The sequence below is a fragment of the Pelecanus crispus genome, chromosome 9 (genome assembly GCF_030463565.1).
Source record: "Pelecanus crispus isolate bPelCri1 chromosome 9, bPelCri1.pri, whole genome shotgun sequence".
NCBI lineage: Eukaryota > Metazoa > Chordata > Aves > Pelecaniformes > Pelecanidae > Pelecanus > Pelecanus crispus.
The window spans coordinates 33,880,567-33,899,317 of record NC_134651.1 but is presented as its reverse complement, the minus strand read 5'-3'; the positions used below and the strand labels follow the sequence as shown (position 1 = coordinate 33,899,317).

The 18,751-nt window shown below is 43.2% G+C and overlaps 1 protein-coding gene across 1 annotated transcript in view; it reads right to left on the bottom strand.

Annotated features, from left to right (window-relative positions):
* The window catches only part of CACNA1B (calcium voltage-gated channel subunit alpha1 B), a 310,510-nt gene that overhangs the window by 145,212 nt on the left and 146,547 nt on the right, over positions 1-18,751 (bottom strand). The window contains exon 8 of the mRNA XM_075716221.1: positions 4,383-4,498. Within this exon, the coding sequence (XP_075572336.1) occupies positions 4,383-4,498 (116 nt within the window). The remainder of the gene's footprint in view (positions 1-4,382; positions 4,499-18,751) is intronic.

Below are 18,751 nucleotides of genomic sequence, written 5' to 3'. Positions count from 1 at the left end.
ATTTTCTTGGCCTCATGATACTTTCTGTGATATTTTTCTTAGTTATATTGTGATATTTTTCTTTTCTCATAATATTTTTCTTAGTCTTGGCCTCATTCTATGATATGGGAATTTTATGCAAAATCACCTGTTATCTCATTTGAAAATATTTAAACCCTCCTGACTAACCTGTGTATTCATTCTTCAACATGCACCTGAGAAATAAGTAAAGCTAGAAACTTCATACCTGACCTCTGTATGATCCTAAGTGAAGAAAGGAAATTCAAACACTAAGGAAATTGGTCAGACTGTGGGTTGGCTTTTTTCTTTCAAGTCATGCACATCTACATTCAGCACTTCAGCATACTATCTGTGTTAGAATTTTCTCTTTCATTCCCCAACCCTTTGTTAAGAAGGCATTTGTTAAGCACTCCATCAATTAAGGTTTCCTGTATTAAATATAACTCACACAAGTGTTTGCACATTAAGGTTGTCGCTATTTAAAACACCTTGGTATAGATCCCTCAACCAGATATGCTGCTCAATGTATTAAACAATCCACATTTAAACCAGCCTGAGCTATGTTTTCTTCAGTTTCAACCATAGCTATACTTCTGATTTATCAACAGTGGGCTGGCACCAAAATCTTTCAGCTGTGCCAAGGTACCTCATTGAAAATGTCACAAGCACTTTTTATTAATATCTTCTTCCTTTTTATACTCTTATTTTACCACTGGAAAAAACGTAAAAGTACCACCAGAAAAAAAGAAAAATGTAAAAGTCAAGAGCCAGGCTATTAAAGAAGTTTCATTCTTATGACGCAAATGTAAGACAAGTCATTAGCCCAGGTCTGGAACATGCTCAAGTCAGACAGCACTTAAGAGGTCGAAAACAAAGACCCGTTGTTTTCTTCTGGAGGGCTAAACAGTCTACAGTTTCAGTATAAGAAAGGGTTGATAGTAAACAAGCCCAAAATTTTATCTGAACCACCTTTTTAATGAAAAATGTACAGCAAGAGATAATATAACATCATTCAGATTACAAATAGAGAAGGCTGTGAGAAACATTAAAGACACTCAGGAGTGGTCAATAAATGATGAGCACAATGTTAAATTAAAATCATTATTGACAAATGGGGGGTAGTGTACAGATGAAGGAGTGATTTTACTCACTCAAATACTTTCCTTGGTCCCAAACCAGTTACAGCCCTTGAGGTAAAAACTTGAGCACTACCAAGAACAAGGAAACCTTCTTTCCAGTTCCAGCAACTACTCAGAACATGTAAAACATTACAAAGCAAAAACAATCAGAGTTAACTATTAAGATGCCACTTTATGAATCACTGGAATGCAGCTTTCCACTCTTCCTTCTTTGCATCAAAAATAAATGAGAAAAAAATTAACAAAAAAATGCTCAGGGAGGACACTATAAATATTAGAAGCCTGAAGAGCCTTCCTTGGGAAGAGAGGGGATTGAGCAGATTGGTTCTGCATGCTTTAGAGCAGAAAAAATAAGATGAAACAAGGTAGAGAGAGATTAGAGAAAGAAAAGTAATAAAAAGAAATACAAAGTGCACTCCTGAGCTGCTCTTCTCGCTGCAGAATGGCAACATATTTAAAATCAAGGACAGGACATCTGTTTGGAGGGTTGGTTTGTTTTTTAAAACCAAGACTACTGTTAACATGTGGAACTCCTTGCCACAAGATTCAATGAGGTCAAGGATACTATATGGATTTAAAAACAACTGAATATTTGCATGAATAGTAATAACATCCTCCAGAGTTACATTACAGCAGAATACCAAGAGCTTTTGCTCTTTATTTTATACCAACAGCTTATTACATCTCGCTGCCTGGGGCTGTTGCAAGAGATTTCTGTACAGGCTGGACTGTCTGTGACCATCCTCCCTGGCTGCTTTCCTCACTCCACCCAAGCAGTTTGCTTTGGCCATTGTCCCACACACAGTCCTGGACAAGGAAGACTGATTATCTAGATTGGAAATTCATGACTATTTCATAGCTGAAATCCTGGCCTCTAAAACAGAAATAGGAAATCCCCATCGACAGCACAGTCCCAAATTTCTGCACCTGAATTCTAAATACTTGATTCTCTGTTTTGGTTAGCCTCCATGCTACCGTTTGTATTCAAAGATTTACTAACACTGCTAAGTTGATTTTAATTATTCTTATTATTCAGCTGTACTAGGAAGCTTCTTTTTTTATATTCCTATTGTATTTTCAACAATGCCTTTACAGAATATTTTTATTATTCCTTGATTCAGTGATTTTGCATACACTTTCCTGTTCTAGAAAACCTTCTGGATCTTGTGTTATTAGACAAAATAAAAAGATGGGCATTTTACAGCAGTTTCACTCTATACTCATGTGACATTTATTCAGCACTGGCAACACAGAAATAGAATAGCCAGCCATTCCCACAGGGATGCAATGTTGGAGCAGAGATTGGCTGTATGTTTTATAACTTCTCCATCTCAACTTTCAGACAAGTTCAGCTAATGACCTCTGCATAGCTCTTCTTGACAGAACAGTCACCAAAATGAAAGGGACCAACCCCCATCCCTGCAAGAGAATTCTCATCTTTACTTTACTGATGGGGAGACCAGGATTTAGAGACCGAGAAATCATGAGAGCCTTAAAAGCAAGATGGCACTAGAGCCAAGGGAGAACCATGATGCACTCTGCTCCAGCCACTGGATAAACCATTAATTAATTTGTACTTGAGGTAGCACAAAAGCTGTAAACAAATGGGAAGACAAGTTATAAATGGAAAGATAAGTGAATGATTCTTTTTTTTTAATCCTACAGAACCACAGAATGAAGTGTGGTTACCTAATTGAGGACAGTTGCTGTTGAACAGTCACAGTGAATAAAAGTCCATTAATACAACTGGCACTCAATTGTCACTGTGTATAGCACTGTGGGAAATAATGAGTTCAAGCCACCATACTAACTGCTACTATTTCTTCCTGTTTCACATTTTAATGTTCCAGCCTTTTCCCTCTCTGGCCAGGTTGTGAAAACTCATGCCCAGACCACTGCCACCTGGGGACATACCGCAGCTGCCTCTGCAGTGCTCCCAGGGGATCTGCAGCAGGGCGAAGCCCCGCATCCCTGGGCACACAGGCTGGCAGAGCACTTCAGAGGAGAGAGCAGAAGCAAAGCAGCAGGAGCCATGTGAAAATGCTCTTCCAAATACTGGCACCCAGGTTGTGCACGTAAAACAGAAGCCATAAATCCAGAAAAAGAACCACTCTGGCCCCTGGCATGTACACAGCTTAGGCATGTGCAATGCTGCAATGAGTGGTGACCATACAATTACTTACTCGCGCAAGCACATTTTAGCACATCAGGCCTCTAGCATCAGGATGGATTTCAAAACAAGGAATGATGACAGCACTTTTAGTAAGGTGCCAGCCCACGGTTTAGGAGCACCACAGAGACTGGTGGCAGAACTGGCACTATCGGCTGACATCAGGCAAGTCACTATATAATGTTGGACCTCAGTTTCCTCATTTGTAAAGGGCAAGGATGAAGTTGACCTGCCTAGAAAGGCAGCTGAAAATCTATTTGAGAAACAACTGCTGCTTTTTCTCCCCATCATTCTTTTAAAAGGCATTTTCACTTTACTCAGATGTTTCAGTTTCTCAGAAAAGCAAGCAAGGAAGCAAATTAGCCCCAGAAGTTTTCTTGATACTATGTGAATGAATTGTGCTGTGGTTATGTCAATATAAATATCAGCTACCCTATAATGCAGAAAGGTTATTGGTAATCTTTACTGTCCGATAAAAAGGAAAAGAAAAGCATGCTATTTTTTGTTAAATTAGTGCATTTGGGTCCTTGTTAAAGTTGCTCATGACTTGCAATAAAGTGCGATGTTCAGTTATAATAGTTATAAAGCAATGTTAATATGTGCTGGGGTGAGTTTCATGAAAGTGATCTCTGTAGCTCATAAAAATGACACTCCAGTGTATTTTACCATCATAGCAAGAGAGGCTTATAAAACAGCTGTGGTGGAAAGTAAATAAAATATAAATGACTCATGTAAGGGAACAGTTTCCCCACTGTGGAGACTTTGGGCACTGTATCACTTTTTATATTATACTGTATTAAGACAATTGCTTTGATCTCAGCAATAAAGAAAGTTGGCCTAGCTCCTTTATTTTTGCTTAACCAAACTGAAATCTTTTGCAATAACTTTAGTGTCACTGCTCAGAAACAAGCCCAACAAAACTAACAAGTGCTGGCTGGGCCCTCTCTATTCTTGGGTTACCTCAATGGCCAGCAACACCAAGGACTAGTTCTGGGGCCCTTGTCCTGTGTCATCACCAGGTTCTACTTGCCACAAAATATATTGAACCAAGACCAGGAGATCTCTGGCCTTACCTGCTTTGAAGATCCACTCCAAGTATCCATTTAATTCCCGTTCAATTTGCTGCTGCCTACGGAGTTTCAGGAAGGCTCGACGATTTTCCACCCTCTCTCGTTCTTTAGCAAATTCACTACAGAGAGAGAAGAATGAGAAAACATGTGTCAGAAGTGGTCAGGGAAAATACACAACCCTTCTTTCATCTTTCAGATTGTATTCACGAAGCCTGTGAAGTCGATGACAGCAGTAGTGAGTGGAAAACCACAGCATGGTACATGTTGTTGTCCAACAAAATACTACTTTGATTGTAGATCAGCTGTTTCTCTGTCTCTCTCATCCTGAAATAGGACTGCAAACTGCCATGTGCACACACTTACTTTGTTCTGGGGCCACACCATATCCATTACAACAAGATCCTGATGCACAGCCACATAAACCTGTCCAGTCATACAATACAAATTATTATTCCCAGCACTAAAAGCTGTCCTCCATCCCTCCACACCACTCACCCCACAACAGAATTTGCTCTGGAAACACAATATTATGTCACAGAGGCACCAGCTGTCTCTGTCTCGGAAGAGATCTACTCTTCCCTGTTAGCCTTTCTCTGAGTCGTCCCAGCTTTAACTCAACTTTGACAAACACAAGTCAAATGAAATCTACAAGTGAGGATGGGTACTCTGGGGTTAAGGTGAGATAGCCCAGATGCTCTGAGTTGAGAGTAACAATGATCCTGCTATTTGCTAAAATCACGTGGAAAGCAAGTATATTGACATCAAATCATTAAAACAGGACTGTACAGGGGAGTCAGAAAGTAAGGTTCATCCAACCACTGCAAAAATCTCATCCAAGTACATCCTACTGCCTAGCTTGAAATGATGCTGAGACAACAGTGCAACCACCACCCCCAAGACACCCATGCTGGGGCTTTCCCCAGGCTAATTCTTATCACCTCTGGAAAGCTTCTGATGCCCCACCTGGAGATGTGCATGCCCGTCTGCCATTTATGGAGCTCTGAACCAGGCTCTGCAAACCCTTGCTTTGAGCACACACTGGAGTGACTCCCACAATAGCCTAATCTATATGGTTAAATGTGGGATCAGGCTTTTGTCCCTTGTGTATACCAGTGGCTCGCTCACTCGACATTTTGTAATCTTAACTTTGCTGTGTCCTTTAAATCTTCAGTTAACTGTTAATTGTTGCAAACCTTTAGCTAACCACTGTTCTTGACCAAAGTCCCACCTAATCACCCATTTGTTGCCCACACAAGCACTTCAGAAGCCAGAAAGAAGGAGATGGGAGGAAGGAGGAAGAATGGGGAAAAAGAAGCTGCAAGAGCCAGAGGCAGCTTTATATTCCCAGTCTACACTTTACCCTTCAAAGCTAACACTTTTGCTTCATTTGGCAGGACTCTCTGACCCACGGAGAAGGGACTGCAGGGAGAACTTGGCTCGGCACTGCGACGCACACCAGTACCAGCCACTGATGTGAGAGCTGCCATCAGCTGAGCCATTATCTTGATTTTGGCAGCGCATCCCAGTCTCCTGACTCCCCTCTCCTGTCCCCCACCTGACAGCACAGCCTGTGGCCCATCCTTGAAATGGAGGAAGCAGAAACATCACCCTGAACCAACAGCTCCTCCTTGGCATTCAGCACGTGTCTGTTGGGTGATTCGGGATCCTGCACGTGTCAGCTGGATTGCCGATTTTCTCTCTCTTCCTTTTTAACGTTCTCATTTCTGGTTCAGTGCCTGCTGGTTGGGGCCACAGACCTCCTCTCAGTTTTGATTTCTCTCTGGAGGGGGAGGAATGAGATCAGACAGCACAAGGTGACAACATGCATTTATAAACTGCCAGACGTGGAGGGGCTACGCTTCCTGCATTACAGGCTCATGTCACTGCAAATTTCCCAGATCTGGGCTGTGCCGGATGGAGGAGGCAACACCCAGTGGGGAGTTTCATAAAGGACTGCAGCGGGCAGGAAGGACAGCAGATGAGCCATGGCACTGCTCCCTCGCCCCTCAGGAACAGGCAAAGGAGAGCTTTCCTTGCAAAGCCTTTCATCCTCTGCCAGCTCCTATCTGGCCTAAGGAAAGTAAAAGCTACCTAGGACTTGTCCCTATAATCTCAACTTTAAACACATAAGAAAATGAAGGAGAAACTGTGCTAAGTTGCAAACCTTCAGTAGTTTCTGTACAGCCATGCACGCTTTTTGCAAGACACCAGTGAGGAATGCTGCTGAGGTTAAAGTCACCTGTGCCCTCCTGTTCCCTGGAGCTGGCAGGTTTGGCACTGCTGTAGAAGCTGGAAAGGTAACTTCCAGGAGAAGACAGTGCCTTGGATCTCTGCTCATTGTCTGTCTTCTGAGTGCTACAGAGCTGTATCAAAATCATCCAGGTTGGAGACTGGAGGGTTTCGATGTATGGTCTTCCTGGTGAACAAATGCATCACTTGCTCTTTCTCCTATTTCCAGGAGACAGGAGAGGTTTGATGAAGCTGGAACTTGTCAAAAGACTGTGCTTTTCTTTATGAAGTGTATTAATAAAAGCATGTGTGTGTCTCCCACTATGTTCATCACCATTCAGGAAGTGAAATATTCCCCATTTGCAGCAACTGGGAAACTCCCAGAAATTCTATTTGAGAGATTTTCAATAACATTTCAGAGTATATTCAAAGAAAAAGGGAAAAAAAATCTACCAAAATGCCATATTTCATCTAAAAATATTTCAGCTGAAGTTTTCCTGCCAGTTCTAAATGAAAACACAGAAAGTCCCATGGGAAGGTTTGGTAGCAGTAAATAAGTTTCCTCTTCTATTCAGCATAATTGCTATTTATGCCATGGACTTGCAAAAATCTCCCAAATCACCAGAAAGGAAACCTGAGCAGGAAATATGCTGCCTCTTTCCCAGCTTTACCTCCAGGACTTTCTTCATAGCTGGTCCTCCACAGTTTGGCCAATTCTGGAATGAGGAATATTGAGAGATGTTCACCCGTTCTCATTCTTGGCTCTTGTCAACCACCATGTGCCCCAAAAGCCACCCAAAATATTAATCTTTCAGCACTGTCTGCGGAGGCATTAAGAGGAGGAATGCTGAAAGGTTGGTACTCCTACACACAGCATAGCAACAGGACACTGCTTTGGAGGAAGCCAAGCTCTGCCTGGGCAGATGACTACAATGCATTTTAGTTACAACATGACAGTTGTGAATAACTGATTCTATAGAGAAAGCAGGAACAAACAGAATTCAAAGGAAGGGTATTCATCATGGAAACCATATGCCATACCAGTCAAGCTCAATGTTGTCACATTTTTCTTCTCAAGATTAGTCGGTGCTTAAAGTCACCAGGAAAATGGATGATTGTTGCTTAGCACCTTGGTGGGTGGAAGAGTAAAATAAATCTCAGTGTAAATATGCACGGGAATAGCCGCTTCAGGGAAATTCAAGAGCCCCCCTAGCCACAAAAAGACAAGGTCAACCCATGAGTAACCACCAGGGTCAGTAAAAGATTATAAACAATGAAATTACTACAAGTACTTTATCCATGCTGGGCTTAAATTAAAAATACTGTCACAGCAACCAAAAAGGAAAAAGAAAAAACAAACCACAGTCTTCATCCCCTGAGTCTCTGATTAACTTTCCTATATGACAGCAGAGAGCTGAGATGGAGCATCATGTAATGCGCCTCCCAGTCTTGGGTTTCATGGCACAGTCCCAGGGCTAGCGACAGCAGGCCTGCTGCAAGACTGATCACACCATTAAACCTTTGCAATTCAGGTCTTCCACTTAGAAAGCAGACAGAAATGCTTCCTACTCACAGCAAAAAGGCAGAGAGAGATGATATAGCATCACTGTCATTGCTACTACTAATAGTGCTCATGATAACAACATAGGTAATTATCTCCTCATTCAGAACAATACCACTGAGCTACACATGATCTCATTAAATCTCAGATCTTAAAATGGGAAAACAGCCTTCATCTACTGAATCTAAAGCACTGTTCAGAGTGAGCAGAAAGCACAGGACTCAAAACGACTCCACCAAGGACTCCCAGAAAGCAGTTGTAAAGGACTTTGGAATTTTACGTCTAAAACAAACAAACAAACAAACAAAAAAAACCAGTCAGTTTTAGGATTGACTTCATCTCCAGTCCAAGTACATCAAAGCAATGAGCAAAGTTGAGCCTGGATGGCACATGACATCTAGGGACACAGTCCTGCCTGGAGAAATACAGTCCTCAAGGATGGAGAGGAGCCAGGTAATTTAAGTGGGTGATCTGCTGGTGAAGGAACCAGGCAGGACTGCAGATGTTGACTGAGTTACTCACAAGCCAGAATGAATTCTCCAGGTGGAGAAACAAAATTGGCCAAGACAGGAGGTTTGATTTGTAAGCTTTGTTGCTTGAATATGAAGCAGTGTCCAAGAACAGACTTGATACTTGTCAGCAGCCTGTTAAGCAACCCACATCACTCGGGAGCAACGAAGGACAGGCTGGAGGTAGAAGACTGAACACAGGAACTCCTCTAGCTGCCTGACATGCAAGTCAGAGGAGCATCACTGTGAGAAACATGTGCCAGAAGAGTGGCAGTGGCACAAAATCTTGGGGCTGCCTCATCGACAAGAGGTGAAGTATTAAAGATTCCTCTTGGATTCAGACCACCCCTTTTATAATCAGCAAGGAAGGAACCTCAGAAGAATCTTGGTGCCAATTATTGACCTAACTTTCAGTAAGCCTTCAACAAGAGCAACACTTTGGCAGAAATTTCCATAAGAGGCTGCAAAGAGACCACAGAGATAAGAACATGTGCTTGCAGGACCCCAGATATGTGAACATGTGCTTGCAGGACCCCAGACATGTGAACATGCTGGATGATAAAAGAGGCAAAATTAATGTAATACTATCTATATTTTTCAGTAACACCAAGTTTTTCATGCTCTTGGCAGGCTGCAACCACTTGCTCAGTGCCTGTGCATCATTAAGAGACCCTCCAGAGTGCCTTAGGGTAACTTCCCAGCACAGGGACCGCAGGCACCTCCAAGCCTCCTGGCATCCTGAGAGCATCCATATGCAAACAGAAATATTTAATTGCATCTTAAAGGTGGAAGTCCATTTCTTAACATTTATTTTTGTTAATCAACTGTGAGAAGGAAATAGAGAAAGAGCCTTCAGTTAATTTTTCCTTTCCCCTCTCAGGTCTCTGTTTCTGATCCTGGGGTTTGCCACCTTGTCCTAATCCAACCAACCTGACTGCTTGGGTGAAGCCAGTTACAATAATGTGGTAGGCAGACTCCTGCTGAGCCAACCCTCCTTGTGCTCCTGCCATTCTGTAGGTCCTGCAATAATTGTGCGATTGAGTTCGCTGCCTCATACACACAGTCCTGCGAAGCCCCTCGTGGCTTGCTTCACGAGGGTCTGATCCAGTTAATACTCCTAACATTTCATTCATTAACCTCATCAGCATCCATGTGTTTTATAGAAAAGCAGATTCTTGCTCCAGAGAAAGAATTTGTTCTGCAGGTTCATATCTCTGTCTTTTGTCTTCCTGGAGAACAGTAAATCCTTTATAAGGGGAAGCCTCTGCTGGAGGCAACAAAAAAGCCCAACACCTTTATGACTGTAACTGTTTATACAACTAAGGACACAAAGCCTTGGCTGTGCTAGACATTTATTTTACCTTCTGCAAGCCTGTTCTTTAAGAGACAGAGGTAGTGAGAGAGTCCTAGCAGAAAGAAAGAGAGCGAGTCCACAGAGAGTTGAGCAGGAGCAAGATGGACAGTGGGGAGTGGAAAGAGAGAAAAACAAATGGTCAGAGTCCTGGATGCAGACACAGGAAGAGCCTGGGAACCTGCTAAGCATCCTCATCCCTCCTGTGGGTGCAGTGGTGACTTAGGGCAGTGCAGAGGGAGACAGGCAGGACACCAGATAGGAAGGCGGGTATCTGAAGCACAACAGCAAAGCTCGGGATTTGAGCAGACACCACCTTCCCTTGATTCCTGAAGCATTTTCAGCAGGGTGCACTGTCACTAGAACAGCAGCACCAGTGACTCTTTGAACTCTCTTAGAGATTAAAGGACCCACCTCAGCCCACAACACGGCTTCGAGAGCCTGAAAGGGTCTGTCAGGGAGGCAGAGGCAGAAGAACAGCAATCCTGCAGGGATGATGCCATGCAGGCCAGCCACCAAAAAGGTGCCAACTTTTGGTGTTTCTCACAAAAGCTCCTCTAGGAGAGGAGGAAAGGCAGCCACAGTAGGGGCTGAATTATTGACAGCAGCACACAGGAGGCAAGGGGAAGTGACTGGGGAGAGGAGAGTGAGCATCATTCCCTTCAGTGCATTAATCTGGGTGGATGCTGCTGAGTTAGAAATATAAGTGGGGGGTAGAATCAAATTTGGCTCAGGAAAGAAAAATATGAAATAAATCCAGGAGTAAATAGACAAGCAGTGCAATATCTAGCTGCCTGGGCATGAGGCATCATGGCCCGTAGGTGGGAAGATGCAAACCCAAGAGGACATGGCTCAGCTGTGTCCATAGCTGGCACCTTGCACCCAGAAGGGCTGCAAAAAAAATGACAGGACATCAGTGAGGACATCAGCAAGGACATAGGTTTCTTTACCATAGCATCAGATATCTTTACCACAGTAAGACCCAGGAAGATTTCAGGATGAGCCAAAGCATGGTTATTTTCATTCACAGACAAAATCCTCAAGTCCAGAGAAACCTGCAGGCAAAACTAAAAATAATTTGATGCCTCTGACTTACTGATTTGAAAATGTTAATAGAAATGCTTGTAGAGTATTGCTAAATCACTGGTTTTAAATACCTCTAAAAATCATGCCCAGGTCACCACTGAACATAGGCAGAGCGTATTGATTAGAAAGCCCATCTGGAACAAGAAGAAAAAGCATGGAAATGCACCTTATTTGAGCAAGAAGAAAATCTGAGGGAGGTAAAACAAAGCATATCCCAGGGGCACAGAGAGATCACACTGGAAAGTGCTGGAATGAGATGAAACCAAGCAATGGATTCACCTGGAAAACCATCAGTAAGAATTTCTTCATGCTGGTGACTTTTGGTACCGCTAAGATATTGTTTTCCTGCCCATAAAGGTGGTTTGCTGAGAAGTCAGAGTTTTGAACCTTGTTATTAAACAAGGAAAGCCCAGAGGAGGATTGAGATTTCTTAGTGCTGAAGATGACAAAGCTCTGTGGCTCATCATCTGCCCTAGGGTGTCCCATCAACTGCCCAAAATTCCAAAGACACACAGTGTTTTATGTTTGTATCTCACCTGGAGCTACAGCCAGCCACGATCACACTGGGCATGGTCTGAGGGCTTATATCCGTCTCTCCCAGACTGGGCCCAAACATACAGACCCAGCCAGCTGAGCTGCTTAAACCCATCCTAATACCCACTGCTTCAGAGTAAGGACTGGCTCAATAAATCCTGCACAGCTAGAGCTGCTTCTGCTTCCTCCTCATTGCTCTAAAGAGGGGGAAAAAAATAGCTCTCCTCAACCAGCTGATAAAAGATGAAAATACCACTGAGAGATTGATCTCTCAGCACCGAGCCAGGCTTCACAGTCACTTTTACCACTGAACATAGCAGGAAAATGCTTCAAATGCAAGCCAGTTATGGGATACATCTTGTAATTCTAGAAAGAGAAGAGGAACAGCACAAAGGTGAAGCCTTCAATGCATCTTCCTTCCTTTTGTCTTTATGTTCAGCTTGTGCCGATTTCACTTTGATTCCACCTAATCCAATTTGAAATGCTGTGAGTGCCACAGCTAGGCAAACCTGGCTTGAAGGAGGCAACAACAAAGAGAGAAAAAAGAATTAAAAATCACCATTTATCTCATCGTATCAGCCTACTGCAATTGCTGGATGAACCTCTGGCTCTGTTCATCAAGTCTCCACTCCAGAGACAAAGCAGAGGCCCCAGAAAATTCAAATTTAGGTCTCCTATGTATCATTCCTATATTATAGGCTTTAATTTCCATTGCATTCCATCTCTCCTATACTAACCAAAAACACAAAAGGAGCAAAGTATACACATTCGATAGGATATTTAGCTTAGTGAGACAAAGCTCATGTGGAAAGTCGTTGCTACCTGACCTCTGCTGCAAGAAACACACATGCTTCTCCCACATTTCTTGTTTACAATGATGGCTTTTTTAAAAAGGGTGATGAGCAAGGAAAGAAAATTTTTTTTCCCTGTCTTTCCCCTCATTTTTAAGCACAGGCTGGGGAAAGACTAAAAGCAATGAAAAAGCAAGCAGAATCTCATATCTTTTCATGATGCAGCTCTTCTGCTGCAAATAATTAATGCCAGCCAAAGTCAGATCACAGCAGGTAACAGTGAACTTGGAACAAATTTGCGGGGAAAATGAATGATTGTCTCTGTAATGAGGGAGAAGGAGGACAGAAGAACACTTTGCCATTATGACAAATTAATCAGCTTGATTCTTCTCCAGCCTCTGCACGTCTAGCAGGCTGAAGTTTTATGATCTCAATCTGGCAAAAATCCTCAGGATGGGAAAACATGTCATGAAACTCAGCAGAGCAAGTCACTGAGACAGCCGGTTCAATGAGGTCTGGATGGGGCTGTGCTTCCTCCCAGGGAGCTGCTCTAACAGCACAAAAGCCTCAGTGGCCCAAGGTACAACAGTCAGAAGGAGAAACAGATATCCCCTAGGGAGACTGGAGCACAGGACAGGGAGAGTGTTTAATAGGACTCTGCCCAGAGAGCATCACCCCACACTGCAGACTGCTCAAACCAGTGTGCAGCAGTGAAGAATTAAAGCGGTGTTTACCCTGACCCTTGTTGGCCTGCAAGGTGCCAGCACTGTCTGTAGCTGTATCCCTTGCCAGGCTCCTGCTCTCACAAAGATGCTGTATCTGTTCAGAATGTCTCCCTGCAGTTCTTAAATCAGGTGGTCTCATATAACAAGAGACAGGTGTTGCACATCTCAGGACAGAGCAGATCTGGACCATGTTATGGTAATACTTAAGCAGGGAAGATGCAGACTGGCCACTGCAGTGCCTCTCCACACTTAGTTATTGCGGCCAGATGAGTAAACGTCAGGAAAGATCATTACTATTTACTGGCTGGTCTGGAAATACCTCAGGCTTCACCATAAATATTTGAGGACATGACAAGCAGCATTTTTAACACTCAAGAGACACAGACTCTCAGTATTTAAATGCATCATTCAAAGTGCACTGCTCTCTCTGGCCAGCACTCCTGCTGTCTTGCCACCCTCACCACTCCCCACCACTGTATGAAACAGTGCCAAAAAGCACTTAGCCTTGAAATAAGTTAATTCATCATCTTCACTGCATCCCATGATAACTTTTATCCTCTTTGCATTGTGTAATCCAAAACATCAAAACAGTCACAAATGTATTGTAGAGAATCATCCAGCTCATTACAAGGCAAAATTAATACCCAACTCAACACCCAAGCAGTAGAAAACTCCATAATCCCAACAGCCCATGGAAGAAAGCTGCTAGCTGGGCTGAGAGGAGGCTTCAGGCTGGGAGAGGAACAGCAGCAGATAAGAAAAATAGCATTGGAAATCACTGCTAAGGGAGGGAACACAAGGAAGCTAAGGTCTATATGGAGATGGGTGCCCATCTCTTGGTGGCAACAGCTGCCAGAGCCAGATGGAAGAGGGCTGCAGCCTGCTAGCAAGAAAACAGTACAATGTCAGAAAAAGAATGAACATTAGTCAGGACTTCTCAGTTCAGTAGGGGGTATTTTTTCGCTCCTCATTGTAAACTGCAGAACCATGTGCAGAGTTCAATAAAAAATTTATCAGGATCATCATAGGGCATTTTCTTGTCAGAATTGAAGCCAAATCCCATGACATCCCAAGCAGCAAACAGCCTTGTGTTTAGGAAAAACTGAAAGGCATCTGGGGTCAACCCTTCTTGGCATGACTCGATGTCAGAACATTCCCATGGTGCCACCAGAGGCAGCCAATCTCTTTTTCTATGGAAAGGTTGTATTCCCTGTGGTGGATGCCTTCATTGCTACCTAAGTCACAAAGAGTTTACAAATACTCTAATAAGTAAGAATAACCACCCACCACAATCAATGCAAAAAGATGTTTCAAGAGAAATGTATTATGGATACAAATTCCTAAACATTTTCACTACTGCTGCTGTTCCACTCTGCACTGGAAACCTTACAAAATGCTACTCCAATTTCTGGGAATCAAGGTGCCCCAGCTTTCTCGAACAAGGTCAGCATGGCTAGAATGCCTTCTCATGGTTAAAACAGAGAAATGAAGTCAAGGGTAGCCCTCCAGTATGAACAAAACCTGGTTCATCCTTTGGGTGGATAGATGGTTCAGCTGAACTTCAACCAGGTGTCTAATCTCCTTTTTATTTTTACATTTCTCTTTTCCCTTTTTTTATGTCTGTGACTGGGGAGGTATCAGGCTTGGGCAGTCACCTCAGCGTGCTTCCCAGCACATGGACGGGCAGAACACACCCTGCGTCTGCCCATCTTGATCAAGCGGGCAGACCTCTACAGTTCACGTGCAGAAGCAAATGAGCCTACTGAATGTCTTAATGCTATAAAAGGAGTTAGATAGCATCTCTCCTCCTGCTTCTGCTTTCCTGGCCCTATACAGTCCTGATCTTCTCTTGAATCAGCTATGGCACTCAATAAAAACTCCTCCAGAAGAAAATAATATGCGTTTTTCTGCTCTATTGGTTTCTGCAGGGCTGTTGAGTTTTATCAGTTCACAGAGGGATCAAGCACCAGAGAGGGTAAACAGAAAGTAGGGGGAATACACCGTGAGGAACAGAGAGGAAAATCCCCAGCAAGCGACACAAACCCACATTACCACTACTCCACGGCAAACGGGATGCTGTGTTCCTGCTGGAGAGCCCTGTATCTTCTGTAAACAAGCAAAGGCAGTTCCTGGATTTTTAGGAGCTGTTTCAATTCAGTTCACTTGTGTACCTATGACCACTGCAGTACTCCAGGAAAACTATAAATCCTACCATATTCACAGATAGAGAACAGCACAGTCTGTCTTTTCTTGTGATGTGCAACCTGGGAAGGGGGAGCTGTTACCCCACTCAGAGACCCACCTTTAGCACTGTGGTGAGCAGGTACAGCATCCACTGCAACATGCATCTTTGTAAAGACATAGGAGAGCCCAACATCCCTATTGCACCATCAGAAATCAGATGTTTGCAATAACACCACACCCTCTGTTGTAGGATCATTGGGGAAATCTGGATATTCAGTGGCACAAGTAGAGCTGAGCTATGCTGGCAGTCTGGCCCCCAGTGCCTGCATCAGGGAGGGGGAAGGAACAGAAGGCAGAGCATGCCATTTGGGGAGGGTATTTAAATATTAACTGATTACAAGAGCACTGGCAGTGCTTTGATTAGCACACGTGAGGAGGACACACTGCACAGCAGGCAGAGTCTCATTTAATCTGAATTACAGAGTCAACATGCTTTTAATTACACCTTTAGCCAGGTACTCAGAGGTTTTTGTCGTATCAACTGTGCGCCAAGATTGTAGGTTATTTTTATACCAAGTTTTTACCAACACTTACAGATTTCCACATCTCCCTGTCACTTCCCTGTCTTTGCTTTTATTATAATTCCAGAAGAATCAGCGGAGGGGAAAGGTTGTTTGCTCTTCATTTTAAAACAGGTATCATCTCTTCTGTAGCATTTGCAATGCAAATGCTTCCACATTTTGCTAGCAGATGAGACTTGGGATCCTAACCAGGTCAATCTACATACACTGCTCAAACAGATAAACCCAGGATTTAAGCCCACTCATGTTAGGTATCTGCCCCATTTTGACATGGCTTCACAAATAACTACAGAAAGGCAGAAAATTCCATTAGAAGTTATGGCAAAACTCTGTATAATCTAGTGTCAGTAGGAAGCTCAATAACTTGTCATTTCAGACTATTTATATTGCCATAATCTGTGATAGCGTCTGCATACCTACTTCAGAAATTTGTAGCTTCCTTATTGCCCACTGAGGAACACAAACATGAGAGGAAATAGCTCAAAATGAACAGCAATGAAAACTACTCAGGTAAAAGCTTTTTCTGTGGCTTTCCAAGGTACAGACAGTGGCGTGCTGAAGCTTAAACTCCCTAATGGTGATGACATATGGCAAAGTATTGGAAAATAAAATACAACTTGACCAACAGGGTTTGTCTGAAAGAGGACAGTAATGAAGACTGCACCTAAGCCTAGGAAACCAGTAACTTAACCTCAGCTTTGCTATTGGTTCCTGGGAGCATTCGATCCCCTCTTTCTACCTTGTTGTTCCCTCTCTGTAATGTATGGAGAAGGAGAGCAGAGCACTGCATCACCCCCAGGATACAGCAAGGCTATGAGGTGCACCAATCATGAAAATAAGAACCAGGTGATTGATTGCTGAGTTAACCCTGTTCATGGGTTATTTGTAGAACCCCTAAGCCTAACTCAACTTTGTTTTATTAAAACAGGAATGTGGGATATTGCCAAGAGTCTCCGTTGCAAAGGCTGCTAGCTGACACTGTCACTGGGACGAGGATGGCGTAATGTCCCTGAGTGAAACTGTACCCTATGGAAGTCAACATGCATTTGCCAGTGACCCTTTCTCCATGCAGAAATCCATGCAAAGAATAACCTCCAGCAGAAATGTCTTTTTTTTCTAAAGTGCTGTCTGGGTCTTTTGGCTAGAGAATATAATGACAACAGTCTGCCTTCAGAGGGTCTTTCCATGTTTCTGGTGCCTTCTCATCACCAGTCCATTCAGATATACCCAGTTTCCTTCATTGCTCAATAGCTGCAAGCCCACCAGTGGCCTGCTGAGTAGTGTGGTCAACACCTGTGCTATGATGTTTATTGTCTTCAGCCTCTCCCCAGGAATTATTCCAGCCAAGGACGTCACACCACTATGCAAAATGGAATTTAAAAGCTTCCCTCTGTGAAGCAGATATTATCATACTTACCACTAACAAAGGGAAACCTGACGCACAGAGCTGCATTTTTAATAGAAGCTACACATTTTGATAATATTCATATTTTGCCCCAAGCAATGAAAGTCTTTCAGGAGAGCCAGATAGAGGTTTCTATGTTTTGGTCACCAAACACATTTGAAACCAGCACAAAGGAAGAGGAGACTGCAGGCTTCTGAGTTTTGTTTTAAATCACAAGTATCATTTCAGCCAAAGTGGGCTGACCCCACTGTGGAACGAGGAAGATGAACTACCTAATGAACTGCACTCAGACCTGACTCTGGTGCTCACTTTAAATGATAGTCAGACAAGTATAGTCACAAGGCTGTCCTTTACAAAGCCTCTGATACAACAGGATGTCTGATGAATGGCTTTGGTCAGTTGTTGACCGTGACCGTTATTCCTGGACTGAAGGAAAAGCAAAGTGCATGACCTATCCTTCCCCATGACCCTCTCTTGTAGCAGCATGTCTCCCAGTCCTCAAACAAAACTGCACTGCTGCCTCCCTGCTCCTGCCCCTAGCATGTGCTTTGAGGACAAGAATCGTTAACAAAATAATAAAATTGAGCATTAATATGTTCTTTGGAAAACATTTTTCTTTCTCTAGTAACTTAAAGAGAAAGAGCAAAGGTGCAACACTGAAGGGCTTTTACCACCCAGCAGTATTAACTCTTTCTCTCTTCCCATATTGCCAAGAGCCAGAAATAAATCTCGATCTTTATAGATCCATATAATCTAGATCACCTGGATGGGCTATGAAGAAACTGTGCAAAATGAGGTGCCAAAGTCTAAGAGCTTGCAAACCATTAAGATGACTCAGGTTGTTAATTCCAGATCAAATTTCCACAGAGGCTGGGGATGTTCCAGCTAGGCTTTAAACTTGGCAACATGATCTCTACAATGGCCCAAACCCAAACTCATATGCAACAAACACCAAATCCTTGGCTGACCCCTGGGGTTTGAACGTCAAGGACCAGTATGTCCCCAAAATCCAGACATTGGCTTAAACAGCTGGAGATTAAAAAACAAAGAAACAAACAAAAAAAACCCCACCACAACAACAAAAAAACACAGACCCAAACAACAAAACAAAACAAATACCCGAGATCTTTTGACTTTTGTTTGAGCTTCCCCTTTCTCAGTGCTGAAGTTACACCAAATACATTATGAACACTTTGATGTCCAGCTCCAGCACCGAAGTATTTATACAGGTTTGAAGGGGGAAGGGGATATAAATGGGCCCACTAGTGAGGACCCCAGGGGCGGCATGGCAACGTTGGGGGTGAAATCGATAGCCCGGCTGAAGTGCATCTACACCAATGCACTAGCATGGGCAACAAACAGGAGGAGCTGGAAGCCCTTGTGCAGCAGGATGGCTATGATATAGTTGCCATCACA